At 41.4% G+C, this 16,025-nt stretch overlaps 1 protein-coding gene across 1 annotated transcript in view; it reads left to right on the forward strand.

Moving 5' to 3' along the window:
• Positions 1–212: 212 nt before the first annotated feature.
• LOC144799125 (uncharacterized) overlaps positions 213–16,025 on the forward strand; it is a 53,816-nt gene continuing 38,003 nt past the window's right edge. Inside the window, exons 1-6 of the mRNA XM_078670323.1 lie at positions 213–544; positions 6,487–6,591; positions 7,131–7,238; positions 12,220–12,327; positions 15,121–15,231; positions 15,843–15,950. Coding sequence (XP_078526449.1) covers positions 417–544; positions 6,487–6,591; positions 7,131–7,238; positions 12,220–12,327; positions 15,121–15,231; positions 15,843–15,950 — 668 coding nt within the window. The 5' untranslated portion in view covers positions 213–416. The remainder of the gene's footprint in view (positions 545–6,486; positions 6,592–7,130; positions 7,239–12,219; positions 12,328–15,120; positions 15,232–15,842; positions 15,951–16,025) is intronic.

Consider the following 16,025-nt stretch of genomic DNA (forward strand, 5'->3'; position numbering starts at 1 on the left):
GAGGTGCTGTTAGGGAGTATAAGAGAGAAAAACTGGAATAACAAATATAAGAATGAGGAACAAGAAGCAGTAAGATGTATTGAAATCTACAGTAAGAAAGAAAGTAGACACTGTCAAAAGAGTAGTAAAGAGATTTTGGAATGTATTGGTTTTAAATACAGATTTTCTGAATTGTCGAACAATGTCAAGCTGTTTTATCAATTGATGCATGAACTATACATTGAGTTTATACAGTTATAAACTGAACTAATTTTTTGAAGTTAGAAAGTGATTGTCCTCTAAGATTAGTTGGTGCAGTTAGTTATTCCATCAAGAAGTTAGCCAGTCATTTTTAAAAACATTTTTCTAAGGTTTCCCTCAAACTTGTAAAAGTTTTAACATTTAGCATAATTTGACTTTATACTGCTGGCGTTTTTATGACATTTTACCATAGTTCAGAAAAAGCTCAACCCACCAGAAGCCAAATGCGTGCAAAAACTTCCTCCAAAACTGATGGGCCTATACCTTTGGACTCCAAGCGTCATCCCAGGAAAGCAGAGAGCAGGTATGGCATGAGTTGATCTTTATTTCAAAGCAATTGGGGACATACGTAAACAGGGGCTTTTTCATATACCCATCAGAGGGGCTGGTGAAGCATACATTCTGCCACGGTGTCCTTCAGCTGGGCTTTGCAAGCCAAGAGGGTTGTCAAAAGAATTGCGCAAGCCAGATTTAACTCCATATACTCTCAGTACTGCGTTACAGCAACAGACAAAATGAAATCATACAGAAATAAATCATATTTAGGTTAAAATTAAAAAAGAAAAGAAAGTGAACATGCATTTCTAAAATAATTGTTAAAAAAGAAAAGTTATTGAGTAAAAAAAAAAAAAAAGCAAATATAATTCTTGTGTTCTTCCATAAACCTGCATGGTTGAATTTTTCTAAGTAAAATGAGAGTAACTCAATCCTCCATCATGAATTATGAATAATATTTATTTATCCTATAACTTGTTCTAATTTGTGAATGTCATTAAACCTTAAAAAAGGACCTCAAAAGTTAAATAAACAATTTATATTTTTGAGACATTGTCTCATTTTTTTAAATCAACATTTTATTCAAACCAACCACATTATAATATGAGATAGATTATTTACAAGGCCATGTTGCCCGTATTTCTTTTTAGCAAGAACAAGGCAAATTACAAACCCTGTAATGAGATTAAAGGCAAAGTATATAGAAAATTCTGTGGTGATATTTTTCAGTAAGAATGACACTTTAATATACATAGGCACATACAGGTATATATATATATATATATATAAGCAAATAGAGCCCTATGCTTTTGAAAATAGAGAGTCACAAATACATTTAAAAAATCTACACTTTTAGGTTTACAACTATGTTTGGGGGTAGATATTAGAATTTTGGGAATTGTTAAAAGCTTCTAGGAATACTCGAGGGAATTTGCAACAGTTGATTTGTCTGTGGAATGCTCCAAGAAAATATTTGAGAATCCCACTTCTGGGAAATGCATTCTACATGGGTTATTATACACATTTCACCATTGTCCATGTGAAAATGACTTGCGTGAATGCACTTGCATTTTATGACTTTTGATACCCATAAGGAAAATCATTTTCCAAGTAGACAGACCCCTATCCTCCAAACCCCGTAGTTTTGGAGTGCTCCCTTCTCATTCCTGCCCCTCCCGAGTCGTTGAATATCTGGCTGTTTCAACGAGGGATAGGCAAGGAAGCAATTTGTGAATGCCCACAAACAAGTATATTTGTATGTGTTTCCAAACTTGCAGAGGATTCCCTCCCAAGAACGCTCATTCATGACCCCGGTAGAAGATTAATGGACATGAAAAATGTATGTGGGAGAGGATGTGGTCCATCGGCTAGACTACAGACTTTGGTGCTGGAAACCAGTGTTCGAGCCTCGGGTTCGCATCCACATCCTGTGATTCTGGGCAAATCACTTAATTTCCCCGTGCCTCAATGTGTAATGTAAATATGGTGCTCATGTAAAGCGCTCCAATAACTTTGGGTCAAGTTTGCGCTATATACATATACAAAAAAAAAATGTGAGCAAATGTTCTAACATAGATAAACAACTTTTCGAAAATAACATTACTTGCTTTATAATTTAAGAAGAAGGGTGTTTTTGCTTATAAGTTCCAAAAAACACGAGCAAATAGATTTGTGAATTAGGCACATGATAATTTTCTTAGAAAGAAACTACACATTCAGCATAAACTGGTGCAAAATGTTATTCACCAACAATTAATGATCTTTTGGTCAAGATGCACATACACATCACTGTATTAATTTATCTCCTCTTTCTTCCAGATCAAAATATTTTGTGTTAAACATATACAGCACTGAACACAAACTAAGATGCGTACACATTTTGCAATAAAATACAAATCTTGTTTTTTTCTTGTAGTTTCTGCCAATGCAGTCTGTGTTTTACACCCTATCTACTTAAGCACAGCATTGGAATTAATCTTATTTGTTGTTCAAAGGAAGGAAGTTTCTAAGCAGGGCATTCCTTTTGTCTGTCTTAATGCTTAAGGAAATATGATGACAGCCAGGTGCAGAGAACTCATACAGCTAGATTCATCAAACACCCGTTTTGCGAGTCTTTAATAGCGATTCATAAGGAATCGCTATTAAGGACTTGCAAAACGGGATTCATGTAGGAATTGCAAAAAATATTGCGATTCCTACATCTTCCTTATTTGCGATTAGCAAATTGCTAATCGCAAATAAGGAATAACTCCCCATTCAATCCTATGGGCCTAAAGGCCCATAGAAATGAATGGAGAGTTATTCTTTATTAGCGATTAGCAATTTGCTAATCGCAAATAAGGATGCTATTTCAAGGGTGCCAGGGGTGTCCAAAGGACACCCTGTAGCACCCCTGAAATGCAAATTTACACAGGTGTTGCGCACACAAAAGTCCAAAGGACATGTGTGTGTGTAACACGCAACTGAGAAAAATGCACTAAAGTGCTTTTTTCTATTTTTTCGCTATTTACCACAAAGTCAAACTTCGTGGTAAATAGCGACCAAAAATTGCGAATTCGCAATTTAAAATTGGTTAATGAATTGCATTTAAGGAATCTCAAATAGAGATTCCTTAAATACAATTCCTCGCAAATATGCGATTTCGCAAATAGCGATTTTTGCATTTGGGATGATGAATCCCAAATGCAAAAATTGCGCTCGCAAAGGGCCAGATTCTGAGAATCTGGCCCTTTGCGAGCCGATTTTTGAATGATGAATCTAGCTGATACTTCTTTGTGCACATGTTTTCGGTACTCTTACTTGGAACCAGCCCCATTACCACCTGCTGTGAAAAACATCACTTTGCACAAAGGCTGTGTCTGGAGAGCATCTTGGAATTTACATTTGTAAGAGAACAAACACAAACCAGCTCTGAAACCTTAGACAATGGATTCACACACCGGTCTGAAAAATGTGTGTAAAATTTGGATACAAACCACCCCACTTTGTTCCAGATTGAATTTGTTATTGACCAAGGGAGGGAGTTCTCCACAGAGAAATAGAAGAGCTGCTGGGCAACCAGGGCCGTGTCTGCCTGACAGCCTTACAGAGATTAAGGTATGTCACTAAAAGTCAACACTTTCTGCTGGAGAAGCTGCCTTAAGAGTAGAGATGCCTTTCTGTCTGCTGAAAGATGGAAGGAGCATGCCTGGTCTTGGAAGAGGAGAGACTGTCCAAGAGAAGGCTGGCATTGTTCCAGGCATGAGGAGCACCAGAGATAGCTGAGGGGGCTGCAAGAGTGGACATGTCGAAAAAGGGTCCACTGGCCGCTCTGGACAGTTTCAGGAGTAGGCTATAAAAAGAGTAAGCCTGGGTGGTAAATTCCATTCTGCTAGTGAACTTTGTGGAATTTGGGTAATTTCGCGTTCCGCGTAGAAAGCGTAATTGCCTTAAATTCTGTGATTCGTGTCTTCGTGGAATTTTTTGCTTGATCGCGCTTTCAAAATGTGTGTTCGCGAGATATTTCTCCCCGAGCACGCAAACAGCATTCGCAAACGGTCAGGACAAGCAATTACGTGTGTTCGCGAAACTTTTGTGTGCTTTTGGAGATTTTTTACCATTTCGCTGAGCTTTGTGTGGCGCGACTACGCAAATTCCACCCACCCCTAAAAAAGACTTCACCAGAGCATCTAAATGTGTAGCATGGCAGTCTACTGTGGGTCATGAAATGGGTGCTGCAGCTGCCAACGAGGAGAAGACATGCTGTCAAAGTGGAGAATGCTGTTTGGCCTGGAAGTTGCAACTGTCCCCATATTCACCACTGCAAAGTACTCAATGTGCAAGCCACAACTTCCACTGCTATAAAGCGAACTGGAGCTTACCAGAAGGCCATGCTGCCAAAGTCGTGTGCTACTGCTCTAGCTGCCTCCATGAACCTGTGTAGCAAATATTTTCCTAAGAGAGGGGTCGGCTCCCTATCGAAATAAGAGTCGAACCGCGATGGCGGGTTTGCATGGTAACGTCTGCTGCACAGTCCCGAATTCTGTGAGAAAAAAAATGAAGCTGTGATGTTGGTAGTACAAGTTGTGCCTGCTGCACAGCCTGAACTGCCATCAACAAACCAGGTAAACCACAGGGCTTAGCCTGCACCAGCGGGGCAAGAAACTCAGACTTGTGGGCAAACCCACCAAGTCTGATTGAGACTATTTGAAAAAGGAATGATAAAGACAATGAACTGACTTGCTCCTCGAACCACTATGAACTTTCTGATCATCTGCAGCTGAGCCTACTCTTTACCTGGACTTGTAGTAGATTTGGGAATGCTAATTAGCAGATACTCGACAATTAAAGAAGGAAAAACAATTACTGGGAAGAGAATGGGACATAGCGCTTCCTGTCAGAATGCAGTTCAATACAATCCTGTATACAGTATTCATCTGAATGTGTGGTGTTTGGTTCTGCTGTGAGCTTAAGATACTTATTTTTTCATTAAAGAGATGCACTGGGTTGGACATTATGTCTTTGTGTCTGTTGGTTGACTGTTGAATTCTGAGCTCATGGCCCCCACACTGCCTCCCTGAGAAACCTGTAACTATTTGCCCTGGTTGCTTGCCCTTCCTACCTTGAGGGTCACGTCTAGATATGGTTATACTTGCCCTGGTTTGCATAGCCATAATAAGACTGACCTCTAGGCAACAGTTGGAAATGACTTCCACCACCCCAATTGGGGCCCATTAGCTCCTGTTTGACCCGAGACCACCATTGTCAACCCCCACTGTCAACCCCCAAGTGGGGTCTGGTAATGCTTCCTACAGGAACTGACATCAAACGTGAAAGAAAACATTTAGAAGGTCAATAATTCTTGAAGGTTAAATAAATACACCATCTGCCCGCCAGTTTGAGTAATTGCTTTGGTAAAAAAGGTTCCTACATGTCTGAGGTTTTAGTCTTCAACTCTGCAAGTTTTTGAATCTTAGTATTACGATCACAATCACAATAACTATGTGATAAAAACAATTTTCATTGCAAAGAATGGTTATGGCACTATATTGCATGCTAAGTATCACAACAAAAATATTGCATCAACTATATTGACTCAACCAGTAGATCCCTAGGTAGGTATAGTGTAAATGATTATGGATTGAAGAAAAGTAAATGTATACTTACATTGACAGTTTATCTAAGGCAATGCAGTGGATGCAAAATCTTTGTAGGTCGCTTTTAGCGACCTTGATATGGAATCATACAATCCAAAAAAATCAACTGTTCTTTGAACCCTGTTTGAAATATCTAGAAGTGTTCATGTTTTTGTTTCCTGGTAAAGGCAAAACTCAAAAGCACTTCCCACCTAATCCACTGGTACATTTTAGATATTAAGATCAACTTGGACAGATGATTCTAAGAGCTTTTATACCTTCAGTAATCAACAAGTAAAAGAGGACCAGCTAACTTCTGAAATGTTTTGGGAGCTTAACTGAATTTCAGATTCAGCCCTCCTAGCTACTTTTGAGTTGTATCAGCTAAAACAATGATCCTCTGTTACAATCTGCAGATTATGAAACAGGTGGGGAATCTTGTTGGAGTAGGCCATATCCTAACTATGTAGAATTTTCTGCGGATGCACACTTACAAAATTGAAGAAGCCCTGATTTTAATGAATTTTTCTTCATGATTGATAAACCTATTTCAGATTTATTTCTTTTTGTAGTCTATTTTCTTAATGATTTTATTTTGGGGATATTATTACGGTATGTGATATTCTCATGTAGAGAATGAACTCTTATACTTTATATCCTGTAAAACGTTTTTATACTTTTTCCAAATGTAGTGGTGTTTGCTGTCACAACACTGAAATCAAGGGTTCTTTTGGTACTCGCATTAGCAGTGAGTTCCTGTTTGCCTCGCTTTCTTCGCTTCAAGAACAGGGATTTTTTTCGAAGCAGATTTTATTGTGTGTATTCATTACATTTTCTGTTTCTCTCGTTTCATTAGGGAAAACAGTGATCTGAGCAATCAAAAGTGTGAAAAGACTGCCTCCAAACCAGACCTTTCTGTGCCTAGAGATGCCAATGATTCTAGCAGAAAAGGATCAGCCAGGTATATTTTAATTTCTGGATGATACATGGGCGACAATATGGTACACATAAGAGTAGCCGAGTTACAAGACTAATTTGGTAATGAATCTGTCAAATCTCACAGCATCATCAGCCTTTTGCCTCAGTCTGTTATATTCATCCGCTAGTTAATTTATTAAATTTGTGTTACTTATAGTCTTGCATTTTTCTGTGATGGCTGATGTGGGATTTATGGTAAGACCTTAACCTTGGCTCTCACCTCTTATTTACTCCGTTGAATGAGAACGGCAGCAGCTGGCTTCAATTATTGTACCACACTTAATGACTATACCCATTTGGCTGTGACCAACAGTTTGAAAAACTGCAAATAACTAATGTTATGTTGAGTATGTTGTGTTTCATCAGTGTTGGAATGTATAATCTAAATAGCCATGGTCAGAGTCTATTATTTAGTTAACACTATTTTGTTTTGTATCAAGTAAATACAGCATAATAACCAAACCCATGTAGTCTGGTTCCTGTGAAAATACTTGATATTTTGTATATCTCTCAAATTATCAGGGAATGCAGTTCACGGAAGATCGACCAACGAGAAGAAAAATTTAGCTCTAAAACGGAACAAACGGTGTCCAAGAACAGTGATAATCACTCCAATCAAATACACAACTGGTGGGTCTACAATGCGGAAGTTCACTACTGAAAGGGGAATGATAGCTAATCAGTAGTTCCCTCTAGAGGGTCCATAAAATGTACCTATCTCAACCACACACCCTAACCATAACAAATCACCTCCCCCAAGATTGCAAATGAAGCATGTTCACAAGATAGATAATGAAAGGGAGAATCAACGTGATTACAATCCTTGGTAAATAATATAGCCATTTCCTCTTCATCCCCTTCCTCGCTTTTCCTTCCTCAATTCGGATGTACCCAAACCAAACACAATACCTGGGAACTAGCCAGGTCAGTAGGCATTCATCAATAACTGTGAGCAGAAGAAGTTAGTGGCACTCGAAACAGGCACTGGTAATGCCGGGCAAGAGAATAAAGCCAGCAATCATCTCATGCTTCCGGGCTATATCAGTCTTGGGGTGAGACATGAGTCTGACTAGAACAGGCCTAGTAGCTGCTCTGCACCCGTCTGAAAGGAATACCCCACCACATTCTATCAAGAAGTCCACTACACTTCTTGTACTGGACCCTACATTTACTTAAAAAGGAGCAATCTGGCTTGAGCCCACGCTAGGGAAATACCAAAAGGGAAGGGCCACAATCATCAGAGCTTTTGTCCTCTGCACCTTCGCCGAGATATGGAAGTATCACCCCACTGGCCACAGACACAGAGGAGAACACACCAGCAGAAACCTCCGTTCCAGAAAGTGGACAAGAAATTAGGAAGATCTAATAAGCAAATAGGTTGATGACTGGAGAGCCAAGCTAACTGCAGGTTCCCAAAATAAAATCTGGAATACTGGATTATTCAGGAGCCCAGGGCCCACCCGAAACTGATAGCTGAGTGATGCCTTTGACAACAAATTGCCCATGCTGGCCTCCACTACTCTCCCCTGACCTCCTAGGCAAACATTTCTACACTACTGTCAACTTCCTCCAATTGGATGAATGCCCCAGTTAATGAGGAGCCCAACAACCCTGTTGTGAGCCTTTCTCCATCATCCGTCAGGGATTTCTGGAGAATATCCAGGTTTCCCTTGCCCAAAAGTAAAGATTTACAAAAAGGGGGTGGTGATGGACGGAGCATCTGAACCAATCAAACACACACACCCAGTCAACAGATCTGGGTTTAATCCATCACCGTTCTTTAGCTCACTCTACCACCCCAGTTCAGACATGGCCATATGCAAATCAGTCTGACCCTGTGCCTCATGGGAACAGTCCAGCCGAACTGCCAAGCCATGCCTTCCCTGGACCGGAAACAAGCTTCCTAGGACCGGTTTCTGGCATTTCAGCCGTCTTCAGCCAGGCTTTCTTGAATGCAGTGGCAAAGTGAACAAGGGACTCGCGTCTGAGCATACCCTGCCAATTTATGGCGAACAAAGCGGTACAAAAAGGGGGTGGTGATGGACGGAGCATCTGAACCAATCAATCACTCACACCCAGTCAACAGATCTGGGTTTAATCCATCACCATTCTTTAGCCCACTCTGCCACCCCAGTTCATACTGTTGGATTCCGTCCACTCAGCCCGCACACTGCAGGAACCAAGTATGACCCAATCCACTTCCCCTGCCCATATGCCACTCACAAGGGTTTAACTATGAGTGTGCCGATGGACCAGGAAAGAGGGTGGAATATGAGGAGACACCAAGCCTTCCACCCTTATTAGAATGAAGAAATCACTGCTCCTTCCTCCACGCTTCTGCACCTGAACAAACAAAAAGAATACACTTCACACTTCATGTCCCTTTCCAAATACCCCAGAACCAGTGACCATGTCCTGTCAAAACAATCACGTTTCTCTTACCAGTTAAGGATGCAGGCTTTGTTTCATGGAGACTTCGAACAGCAGACGATTTTGATCCAAGATAACTTCTCTCGGATTCAGGAATGTACTAGTGCGATTAAGGTGTCCCTTGTGTCGTTAGGGCATTAGGGGAAAAACATGCCTCATTACAGTCATGGACAAAAAAAACCCTATCCGTTTTCGTTCATAAAAAGGAAAGGGACAGGAAGAGTCACGGTAGGAAAGCCGGCTATCCCAGCACTCGGATCCAAAACCAACTCGCGGAATGACCTAAAACGTCATATCCGCGCATAACGACATAGAGCGGTGCAAGAAAAACCAACGCGAAAAACGAAACAAGTCGTTTCGATTAACACTGCTTCACCTCTGCACCACTCTGCTCCGAGGCAATGTACAGCATCTAACAAGGGCTTTACAAGGGGGGGAAACAGGAGCCCCTACAAACCCCCAAGTACAACAAATAACGGGGACTGGCAAAAACCGGAAGGGAAATAGGCAAAGGGAAACTAACTACACCAGGAAACAGGGAATTGGGAAGGATTTCAGGAACAGAAGGCAAGAACTCCGAAGGGGTTGCGAAAGTCCTCACGAGCCCGTGAGAAAAACGCAAACGAATCCCAGGAATCACAGGAACCAGGAACCAGGAACCCACACAATAGCAATAACAAGCAAGAAAAGAAAGGTAGGACTGACCTATAACCCTGACCTGGTAGGTCATGTGATGACAGTCCATGGTCACTGAAAGGGGACTAGACCCAATTCCTAACACAGACATGGCCATATGCAAATCAGTCTGACCCTGTGCCTCATGGGAACAGTCCAGCCCGAACTGCCAAACCATGCCTTCCCTGGACCGGAAACAAGCTTCCAAGGACCGGTTTCTGGCATTTCAGCCGTCTTCAGCCAGGCTTGCTTGAATCCAGTGGCAAAGTGAACAAGGGACTCACGTCTGAGCATACCCTGCCAACTTATGGCGAACAAAGCGGTACAAAAAGGGGGTGGTGATGGACGGAGCATCTGAACCAATCAAACACTCACACCCAGTCAACAGATCTGGGTTTAATCCATCACCGTTCTTTAGCTCACTCTGCCACCCCAGTTCAGACATGGCCATATGCAAATCAGTCTGACCCTGTGCCTCATGGTCAGTCCAGCCCGAGCTGCCAAGCCATGCCTTCCCTGGACCGGAAACAAGCTTCCTAGGACCGGTTTCTGAAATGCCTCTTTCATATCAGCCTTATGCACTTACTTGCACCTCACATATAGTACACCTCTAGGGCCCCTCATTGTTGTCACCATAATCTGGAGAAGGCCACAAGCAGGCTACAGAGGTGAGAGAGAGGAGCCTTCAAAAATGTGAGGACTCTTGGGAAGCCGCAGCGTGAGTACACACATGTTTATATTTTTCTTAAGATCCAATAAAACCTCATCAGTGTCCTACACTGGACATGAGCTAGAGTGGGCAGGGATTGACAAGGTCTCAGAAGAAATGCTCCTGCAGCTGCTGCTACTCTTGAGCCCAGGTAGAGGTGAGATCTAATGATGCTTGTGAGTGTGTCTGTCCTCACACTCCGAAGGAAACTGGTCCTGCATAGGATAATGCCACGGGAAGCCAAATGCAAACCTGCCAACACCTCCACACAGGTGGCCATCCACATGAAAGCAATGAGAGAATGCACCAATGGATCGCCAAGTCCCCGTGTTGAAAAACAGCCTATAAGCTTGCAGCAAACCCTGAGCGAAATGGGAGAGTCTAACCTGAGTCCCTTCAAACCATGCCCTGTGAGCCTGAGATGCAACAGGACAATCATACAAGGGGGAATGGATCTCTGACCTTTGGCCCACATGGATTTTGCTGCATACTTGATACTGGCATCCCAGACACGACAAATGAGAGGAGAAGGGGGCGTTTAAGGCTCTGCACAATAGTGGACCTGATTACTTCATTCAGAAATTTTGTTGGTACATTCCTTCCAGGACCCTTTGCTTCATGACCTCCAAGAATGTGATTGTCACCATCTTTAGGAAATTTCACTGGGGCAGCAAAAGTTTAGAGCGTTTGCACCACTAACATCTGGAATTCCTTTCAATCCTACAAAATTTACAAAATCTTCTACAATCCAAAAAGGCTTTGAAAACATGTCTTTACAATCTCTAGCCATGTCCTATATCCTTTCAGCTAATCGTCTCCTTTCCCAAGGCAGCGCCAAGATACCCTCGGGTGATTGAGCGCTTTATCAAATTTATTAACACAGCAATGAGTCTATGGGTCAATCACCTCCCTCACTCTGAATTCAGCCACTTAACACAACAAAGGGTTCTGAACCATAAGAGACCCAGATGTTTACCCAACGGTGGGCACATGAAGCAAATGGGGTATGCTGCGGGTGCATGCTCACTTTACTGCCCCTCAGAGAGAGGGGAAGTGATTATACAGAACTTTTATATGGCTGTACAGATCAGGAAATGCAAGGCCTCTTGTCATTGGATAAGTACTGGGATGAGGACAGGCAAGAGGCGGTAATGGCCCTTAATTTGAATTTGGTGGACAGGATTCTCAGTCACAAACATGGCAGATGTACCGTACACCATATTCTAGATGATTATAGTCCATAGCACTTGTAAAATGGCAGGTGGGACACCTGCCACATTTCGACCGAGTATCCCATCCAGCAAACTAGGATGTAGGTAGGATGGTTGCCTGCTTGTTTGTAGTTCCGTACTCAGTAGAATCACATATTATCTTGTTTGGGCTATCGCCCTATCCTGCTGAACACATTTCTGTGATGTGTTACAAATCCGCAAAATCCACAAATAAGGCAAGTTTTCACAATACCTAATGTGAACAGTCAAGCGATAAATTCACCTTCAATTAGCATTAAAGTATGTAAATGTATTCAGTGTAGGATTATGTTGAAAACTTTCCCAGTTTGCGGTCTGGAGGAGAGGAATTAGAACGACAGCCACATTAGATTGTCACAATACCTATATACTGTATTGAATCCAATATAACTTATCAGTGAAGCCCGGACATGTTGGTTTTTCGTAGGCACTGCTCCCTTCAGGTTTTTTATTTTTGACACTTTCTTTAAGTGATAGAGAACGCATGTGGATGTTATGCACCACTATACTAGGTAACTGGGAATGTTTTCTTTTCTTGCATTATCAGGGAAAGCAACAAACAGATATTAGCACTGATGCTTGAATCCGATTGCCCTAAAGAACCCTACAGTATATCTAGAGAGTTCAAGGATCATTCAAACAAAAAGGAGCGCAGGTACGCGACTGATGAAGCAGAGTGAGTATAGCTATTTGAAAGAGTAGTGAAATGACAAAGGTTTGCTACATTCTAGGTAATTTATATTATTCACTGACAGCACAGAGGTCTCATGATCCCAATTTGAATCGACAAATTTCGCGATAGCAGTGTTACGTTAGTTTTTCAGGGCTGGTCCATATACAATAGTTGGTAAGACAAAAAAGAAGCAACTAGGTCATGTATTCAGCCATAATGATTCATGTTCTGTGTCTAGGTCCCTACCAAAACTACACTGGCTACCGGTAGAGTATAGAATTCAGTTCAAGACTCTATGCGTTGCTCATAAAATCTTAACTCAACAAGCCCCCCTGTTTTTTATCAGACCTGCTAACATTGTATGTTCCAAGTCATTGCCTGCGGTCAGCAGACCAAGGGCTGGCATGCACCCCCAGAGTTTTAAGAGCCAGAGCTTGTGGTCGTTCTTTTAAAGTTCTGGCGGCTAAACTCTGGAACTCTCTTCCGGCTGCTATTAGAGGGCTTCGAGATCACCCAGCTTTCCGGAAAGCCATAAAGACCTAGCTCTTCCTAGCATTTCTCTCTTCCCTTCTCCCGGGATGTCACTACTTACGGGTATTGTTGGGGTAGCGCTGGGATGCCCCGTTGCTGGGCAGCTATGCGCTGTACAAATCTGTTAATAATAATAATAATAATAATAATAATAATAATCACCTCTAGTTTTCCCTACTTAGTAAGATCTATTGGAGGTCTTTTCTTGTGCAAATTAGCAATATTGATGATTCTTAAGGTGCCATAGTAAAATGGATTTTAATGTGTTTTGTAATTTGTCGTTTTCTTTTAAAGTTTCTAAATTTAATAGGAATATTTTTAAGGTAGATTAACAAGATGTATGGACTGAAAAATCTTAATAAACGTATTAATAAACTTGAAATATGGCTACCTTTTTCATAAAATTGCCAGAGAATGATTCCTTTCTTGACCTTCCCTCATCTCCTGCTTGGGGACTAAGCTCTATAAAAAGAACTCCATGCCACCCAATGCACAAAAGCATCTTTTTTGTAACATGTCATTAATGTTGTTGCCCCATACTCCAAACATAAAGCTCTGGGTGTGGACTGCCTCTAAGCTCTTGATGTTAGATCCTAGTTCAGCACCATTTATTTAACAGGCATTATTGGGTTCAACAAACACATTCACCTATCATCTAGTTTTTGAACACTGAGACTGATGCTGTGGACATATTATAAGAATCTGAAAGCCGGCAGCCCACACTGATTTGAGGTCAGATCTTTTTCCTCTCAGCAGACACTAATTTGAGGTCTGAAGTCTGATTTCTTTACCTGTAACACACACTCATTTGATGTTTCATTAACATGCCCATAGCAGTGTTTCCATGTCTGATCTCTTACCCGTAGCACACATTTAGTTTGGGATCTGCTCTCTTTGCCCCTTAGCAGCCATATATTTGAGGTTTAATGCCTGGGCCTGCACCAGATACAATGTTGTGGCTGTTCTTCTTTTCTTAGCAAGTTCTAGTTTGAGATCTGATCTCTTTGCCCACAGCAGACACTAATTTCTGGTTTCTGATCTGATCTTTTTGGTAAACATCACTTACAACAAAACTTTTACAATGCACTACCATTACAACGCGGTCATTACAACGCAAACTATTACAACGCATTGCGCTGGGGGGCGCTCTAGGATAGGGAATAGGTTAATTTACTATCCAATAACCTTCCCTAGTGTCCACGGGGACTGGAGTTGGAATAGTAAATTAAACTATTCACTATCCAACACCCAAAAGCGCTATGCGTTGTAATGGTATGCGATGTAAAAACCGCGTTGTAAAGGCATGCGATGTAAAAGCATGCGTTGTAACGTCATACATCCGATCTTTTTGCTTGTAGTAGACATAGTTTGAGGTCTTACTAATATACCCAAAGAAGGCAGTGCTTTGATGTTTTATCAGTTTGCTAGTAGTAGACAGTGACTTAATTTCCGACCACTTTGCTTGTAGCAGACACTCATTCAATGTTTCATTAACGTGCTCATAGCAGTGCTTTGATGTCTGATAGCTGTTCCTGCAGCAGTCATTAGCTTGAGGTCTGATTTCTATGCCTATAGCAGACCGGTTTGAGGTTTATTGTCGGTGCCCATAGCAGACACAATTTTGTGGACTGAGCTTCTTTCCTTAGCAAACACTCTTAGATCAATTTGTCTGTAGCAAACATTGATTTAAGCTCTGACCTCTTTTCCTGTGGTAGACATTTGTTTGCGTTCTGATCTCTTTGCCCATCGAAGTCACATGTTTGCGGTTTAATTTCTATGCCTATAGCAGGCACTAATTTTTAGTCTGATCTCAATTTCCCTAAGGAAACACAAGGTTGAGGTATGATCTCTTAGCTTACAGACAACACTATTTTGTGGTTTGAATTCTGTTCTCTTTATTTGTAGTTGATTGTGATTTAAGGTCTCATAGGTTTGCCTGTAGCAGACTCGAGTTGGCTGCTGTCTGATCCCTTTGCCCATGGGAGAAACAGATTTGAGTTTTGGTTTCTATGCCCGTAGGAGGCACTATTTTGCGATCTGATCTCTTTCACTTAGGAAACAATGGTTTGAGGTGTTGCACTGAACAGATACCCATTCAGTGTCTGTTGTTTTTGCTTGGAGCAGACACTGATTTGAGGTCTGATCTCTTTAACCTCCGCATTCTCCTAGCAAAACAATGTTATTGTTAGATTAGACCTTTGTGGTGAAATGCACGGTATTGTCTTATATTTTTTCCACCATTAGGGAGAACAGTCAGCAGATGATGGTGAACCAAAACCAAGAAAAGCGTTTATCCAGGCACGACCGTAGCACTTCCAGGGATGAGGTCAACCGTGGATCCAAAGATACAAACAGGTATCTCCTGGCTAATATGTTTATTTAATTTAATGAACATTATTTATTTTCTATAGGTCAAATAACTTGTGAACATTCATGAAACAGAGACAGGGCCAAATAGGTTACATTTTAAAAGTGGTTTGAGGAAATTTAAATTGGATATAGCACAGGGTGCAACCATCCCACATTATCACAAACAAAATTTCCTAGTTCCACTGCTAGAACGTTAAAGATAATTTGATTAAACAAACTGAGATAAAATTCTTCAATCTGCGAACTTCCTTTAGCCAGGGGGCCACCTGGTGAGAATTTTCATTCCCACAGTTTCTGCCTCTGACTTGTTTTTGAATAAAAAGCCTCAATAAACATTTCCAGGGGGACTATGCAATAGGAGGTTTTTGAGTGGAAGTCATGTCTGGTTTTCTACAAAATTAAAATGTGTAATTAGAAAGGAAGCACATCTTTGTACTTAGCACTTCGCCAGAAATCGCCAGATTTTCTATTACTACCCACCAATAAATGCCTTTTCTAGGTGTCCTTAGTGCAACTCAAGAGTAGAGAAGCAGCTCTTAGATCTGCTGTTTCCTCCCAAACATTATAAAAACATTTTATGTTTTACACATATATAGGGTTTCCAGCCAGCAGATAACCAATGACAAGCGACAGAGAGACGGCAGCAAAGGGGACCGTGTTGTGTCCATGGATTTTAAGTCACATGGTCCTAAAGCAGAGATCAGGTATGTGTACAGATCCCGGGTAGGAATGGGGAACTTTGCAAGATGTGTCATGTATATTTCCTTGTTCAACCTCTA

This window comes from Lissotriton helveticus, chromosome 12 (assembly GCF_964261635.1).
Source record: "Lissotriton helveticus chromosome 12, aLisHel1.1, whole genome shotgun sequence".
Taxonomy (NCBI): domain Eukaryota; kingdom Metazoa; phylum Chordata; class Amphibia; order Caudata; family Salamandridae; genus Lissotriton; species Lissotriton helveticus.